This window comes from Ahaetulla prasina, chromosome 2 (assembly GCF_028640845.1).
Source record: "Ahaetulla prasina isolate Xishuangbanna chromosome 2, ASM2864084v1, whole genome shotgun sequence".
NCBI classification, from domain to species: Eukaryota; Metazoa; Chordata; class Lepidosauria; order Squamata; family Colubridae; genus Ahaetulla; species Ahaetulla prasina.
In genome coordinates, this window is record NC_080540.1 from 62,798,125 (window position 1) to 62,804,000 (window position 5,876).

General features: G+C 33.4%; 1 protein-coding gene across 1 annotated transcript; it reads left to right on the forward strand.

Moving 5' to 3' along the window:
* Window positions 1–208: 208 nt before the first annotated feature.
* On the forward strand, window positions 209–3,517 carry HESX1 (HESX homeobox 1). Its single transcript, XM_058168155.1, has 4 exons — window positions 209–419; window positions 616–815; window positions 1,145–1,246; window positions 3,319–3,517. The coding sequence occupies exons 1-4, from the start codon at window positions 227–229 to the stop codon at window positions 3,415–3,417; spliced, it is 594 nt and encodes a 197-aa protein (XP_058024138.1). The 5' UTR covers window positions 209–226; the 3' UTR covers window positions 3,418–3,517.
* The last annotated feature ends 2,359 nt before the right edge of the window (window positions 3,518–5,876 follow it).

Sequence of the window (5,876 nt, forward strand, 5' to 3'; positions counted from 1 at the left end):
TTCTTCTTGGTGCACTCCCTCCTCCATTAGTTGCTAATTACTTGGAAACAAATAAACAATTAACTCCTCTTGCCTCTTGGTGGGAGAATCTTCATTGACATGCTAAAACTTTCTAATAAAAGATTTTAATTAATGACGTGGCAAATCCAACCCCTTTGTTGACAAAGCTATAAGAAAAGACCTGTAAGTAAAAGCTGAATTATGGTGTGGGGAGGTTGGCAAAAGAATGGCAGGCAGATCCTTGTATGCTCATAATGCGGCTTCTTCTTATAATCATCCGAATAAATCCAATCTTGGGGAAGGCAAAAACACTTCCTTTTCGTTTTCCATTGAAAATATTTTGGGATTAGAACGGGAAAAAGATGGCACTCCAGCTGCAAAACCCCACAGGCCATGGGTGGATAAATGCAGTGATTTAGGTAAGATGGATGTTAAGATTCATTTCAATATTTTCTTCACCTTTTTTTTACTGTGTTCCTTTGCTTTAAATTATAAACCATGTTTAAAAGTCAAAATGTAAAGAAAATCAGATTATTGTGTTTAGCTCTGTCTTGGAGTTTAAATTACTCTAACATTTTTCTAGTAATCGTGTTTAAAATTCTTGTGACTTTTCAGGAGAAGATTGTTTGCCCTGCCTGCATCTTTCTTCAATATGCTATGCACTCCCTTTGTATAATACAAGCAACTGCCGAAAAGCTGAAGAAAGAGTTTTGAAATGTGAAAACTATTTCGCAGTGAATGAAAGATTTTCTTACAAAAGGGACTTGAGTTGGTACAGAGGTAGGAGGCCAAGGACTGCATTCACTCAAATCCAGGTAGGGATTTAGCCCATTTAACCTATTCATGCAGCTAAGAATGGCTGTTTTGCTTCCTGCATTCTTTAATAAGGGGACATTGATTAGAAAGAATCCAGAAATGCCTGTTTCACAAGAATCTGTACAATCATACATTTGCTGAATACAAAGGTCCAAAAATGTTATATCTAATCAGCATTCTGAGCACAAAATAGCTTAATTGATTTCTATTGACTTGAAATATGTTATAATCTTACCCAGATTTTTATTAAAAGCTTTATCGTGAGTGCTTAAAATATTTTGGCAGTGAAAACAAGCAAATAACAGAGTTTTTTGTCTATTCTCTTTAGATAGAAATACTGGAAAATGTTTTTAGAGTGAACTCTTATCCTGGCATTGATATTAGAGAAGACCTGGCTCAAAAATTAGATTTAGATGAAGACAGGATCCAGGTAACTTTACATGTGTGTATTTATGTATTTGTGCTTGTATTACTGGAATCTCAAATATTACATCTGCTTAGCAAGAGTCATAATGGATGGGAATAATAACTGCCAATATTCTGACCCTGACTGAAGAAGTTAACAATACTAGTTCAGTTTGAAATGTTGTATGAAAGAAAAAATAGGGGAATGTTATTTCCCCCCCCAATTTTACCTTCTAATTCTACTTACGTTTGCAGTACAGTAATACCTGGATAATAAGGTAACACATTTTAATATATATCAGGAAAAGTCTGTTGCTAAGACCTAATAAGTAGAATCCATATCCAACTTAATTCAAACTGAGTAAGTGGAATAATTTTTTTTCTGAAAGATTTGGTTCATATATATCACATTAACAAATGTGCTAAACAAACCACAATGATTTATTCTACATAACACATTATGCCACAAATAAACTAAGTACACTATGGCTTCATGCAGTGTATGAAGCCTAGAACACTGAGTGGGATTTATACTTAAATAACTATATTTGCCACCACAGCAGATGGCAGCATTTACCCAACTCAAGAGGCTAAGTGTCAGTTGGCTGGTATGTGGCTAGAAAGCCCTAGGGCTCTAGGCTAAGGGTGGGTAGGGAGTGGTTTAAAGAAAGATCTTAGAAAAAGGCCAGGTCAAACTGCTTTCTTGTTGATTGATGGTATGTCATCAAGTGGGTTTTTTTTTACTTCTAGGGACCACACAGATAGCAAGAAAATTACAGGGATGTGCTCATTAAGTCACTAGCAGTCAAGTTTGATTCAAAGATATCCTTTAAATGCCTTTAAATGTGTTTAGAACTAAAGCCTAAATCAGGGGTGTCCAACCTTGGCAACTTTTAAGATCTGTGGACTTCAGCTGCCAGAATTGTCCAGATAGACATGCTGTCTGAGGAATTCTGAGAGTTGAAGTCTACAAGTCTACCTGTGACCTAAAGGACATCTCGTCATCTGATTTTTAGATTCACAAAATTTGTCTTTTCTAACAAAGTTAGATTTACTGGTAAGTAAGGCTTAGTGACTTACAATTTTGAAAAATCACTTCTGAAAAATCTTGCCAAGAAAAATTACAGAGACTTGTCCAGGCAGCATCCAAGAAATGGACACAACTGAATGGAAGAAGGAAAAAAAGTCTCAGTGAAGAGAATGGGATTTATATCTGAGTAAATATGCAAAGATTGCTTTCCTAAGAGCAATCTTTTAAAATGCATGGATGTCCATGTAAACTCAGAATACATCTTCACCGGAAGGTGGTAATAATAACAGCAATGAGAATAATTAGAACAGACACTTACCTGTCTAAGAATGCTAGCCAACATTTTAATTTAAAACAGATATAATCTTAAACCAATTAGAAATTACCTTTTTGTTTTTTCTGCATTCAACTTAACTGACTTTGTTTTATTTAACTTAGTGAACATAAGGTATTATTTTATAAGGCAATACAACATTGTTGGCAATAGAGAGACAGTGTTTCCTGCACTGGTGGTTCTTAGATGTCTGGATAGAATTCCATCTGAAGCTTTGCTCTTCACTGAAAACAATGATCTTTTGAAGCCAGTCCTAGATAGCAATAATTGTCTTTGTTTGTTTATCGATTATCTTTTGAAACCACCCATCACCCTCACTGAGTTTTCCTGAAGAAGTGTTCCTTCTCATGTTTTACTATAAATATTCACTTTAATTTGAGATGAGAGAGTTGTAACTCTGATGGAACCTGCTACTTATATATAGAAGAGTCTTGGTTTCTTTCTGGTTCCCATCTCAGATTAGAGTAAGGCTGAGAAGACTCTTCTGTATGAGTTAATAGGATCAAGACTCACTCAAGCAGACAAGTTCTTTATTCTTTATAAGAAGCTTCTTGTATTTTTACCTGCTGGAATTTTATTAATATTATAGTTTTAACCTTGTTTACCAAAAGCTTCTTTTTACGGTACCATATTATCATCATCATCATCATATTATTATTATTATCATCATCATCATCATCATCATCATCATCATTATTATTATTAAACATGTACTTTTTTCTCCCAATTTTAGATCTGGTTCCAGAATCGCAGGGCAAAACTGAAAAGATCCCACAGAGAATCACAGTTTCTAATGGTGAAAAATACTTTTTCTCAAACAATTATAAAATGAAAAGAAATAATCTAGAATGCATTATTTTACTATAGTAGGTGAATTCCTCATAAACCACAGTGTGTTATCAGAAATTTATCATGTTAAGATAGTTTTCAATGTTATTTTTTACATGAGTGTAATGATTTTATTGTAAAAGTAAACAATAAATATTATTGTTTCATGACTTATGTGATGAAAGCAGATTTCTGTAACTAATTTAATAGGTATTTTCAGAAGGAAAGAAGACAAAACTGCAGTTTTTGTAGTTCACTGTGTTAAGTATTGGTGATGTATCATCGAAAAATCATAAAAAATTCACATACTTCAATGCAGTATCATAGGAGGTTCTATATATTGATTTTTTCCATATCCATGCTAGTGACTTCTAAAATGCAATGTATGGGAATGTGGAATGCAATTCAAAAATTTCATATGGAAAACTCATTACCCAAATTTCAGTACCTGTAGGGAGTCCTGCTGAGGCAGAATAATTCCTCAGCAACAGCCTTTCAGCTTCCACAAAATTTGACCTGGAATTAAGGATCGTTTCCTGCAGAATGCTTTCCATAACCGAGGAATAGTTGTGTTAATTGCAGTACATTTTATATGTGCGTATGTGGTAAAAGTGTGTGTGTGTGTAAGTGTGTGTAAAATATTCCACCTGGCATATACATTTTGGAAGTTAGTAAAAAAAAATTATGTACACAAGTGATATAGGTGATTAAATCAATAGCAAAATACTACAAAAAATCTTAATTGATTTACTATAGACTTATAATCTTGCTATATATTACTGAAAAGCTGATTTCTAATTCCAAGATAAATAGTTTGAGCAAACCCTAACGTGGTTTGTTTCTTTTTGGTAGCATGAGCTAGAACAGTTAATTTAATAATTTAATAATTATTAAAATGGTAAACCAATTATTTATCACAATGAATACACCCAGTTTGCTCAGAAATTTGATTAAAAATTGTGGTTATTGTGGGGAAAATAGTAGGAGGGAACATTATATGCACCACATTCAATTGTACAAAGTGCAGTAAAAGTGGGATATGAATAATTATAAATATCTGAAGGAATTATCTCAGCGCATTTTGCTCTCCTGTGGTTCTCTTTTAATCATTTCTTGAAAGTCTCTTGCCCAATTAGAATGCTAGCTAGTATCTGAAGTCACATTCCTTAAAGTGGAGACCTATTGTATTCATGGGTTTGTTTCCATATCAAATATATACTCAACGTCTCCAACCTGGTGTCATACAGATCTGGCCACAACGACAACTCAAAGAATTGTACAAGGCTGTAGACTCTAGGTGTCATAATTGAGAAAACTGCTATAAATACTTATCAAAAAGTTTCATCTTTAGATACATTGGAATGGGCAAGTTAATTGAGAGCATATTCACCAAGACAAATTCCTTGTGTGTCCAATCACACTTGGCCAATAAAAAATTCTATTCTATTCTATTCTATACTAGAAATAAGAAATTATTGGATTAAGGACATTTATAAGTTCAGCATTTACCAGGACTTACATTCATATAAAGTTTTAATATTTTGAAAATCAGAAATGAACTTCATTAGCCAATCAGAAGCATTTTAAAACCACACAGCAGAAGTATTTGCCTTCATTCAAGATTTACCTAATCCAGAAATTTAACTCTGATTCATAAACTTTAGGTGAAAGTTCCCTGATTTGGGCTGTTCATTCACAGCTAACCTGTTTTTTATGAGTTATGATTTATGGTACCAGAGTCATTAAGTGCCTTTGTTTGTTTGTTCTACTAGGCTTGTATGCCTAGTAGATCTATGTGTGTGTGTATTTACACCACCACAAATTCATCCTAATTACTTCTTCAGGAAGAGAAGTTTGCTCAGTTTACTAATTTTAACATGTTCCCCACTTTATTTTTAACTTCATAATGATGGACTTGTTCTGCACGAAGGTATTTATGTATTTTAAGTATTTGCTTTAGGCGTATTTTTCTGTAGAATTACTGGATTTCCACAAGGATGCCATTGTTTATGATCTAGGAAGAATCAGGCCATTTTGACAAGTTGATTATTTTGAGCTGTATATTTTTTTCTTTTTTTCAGTTTATTTTATTTTGCTGAGGATTTGTTTTCCTTCAGCAGTTAAAATTACATTTTATAAATATCTATTAAAAATAGATTCTAGTAACTTCAGTGAGGCTTACTCCTAAATATGTATACTGTATTTGCTAGCACTGGTTTTAATTGTCCTGATAACGATGAAATCAAGGCTGTACCTTATGAGTTGCTTTGCCATCTCCATGCATGAATTGGTTATCCAGCACTTTCCTCACTAGGTAAAGTCTATCATAAGTGTTGAAATGCAGCACCATGAAATTCAGATATATTTTTTTTTAATTTACATTTATATCCTGCCCTTCTCCGAAGACTCAGGGCGGCTTACAGTGTGTAAGGCAATAGTCTCATTCTATTTGTATATTTACAA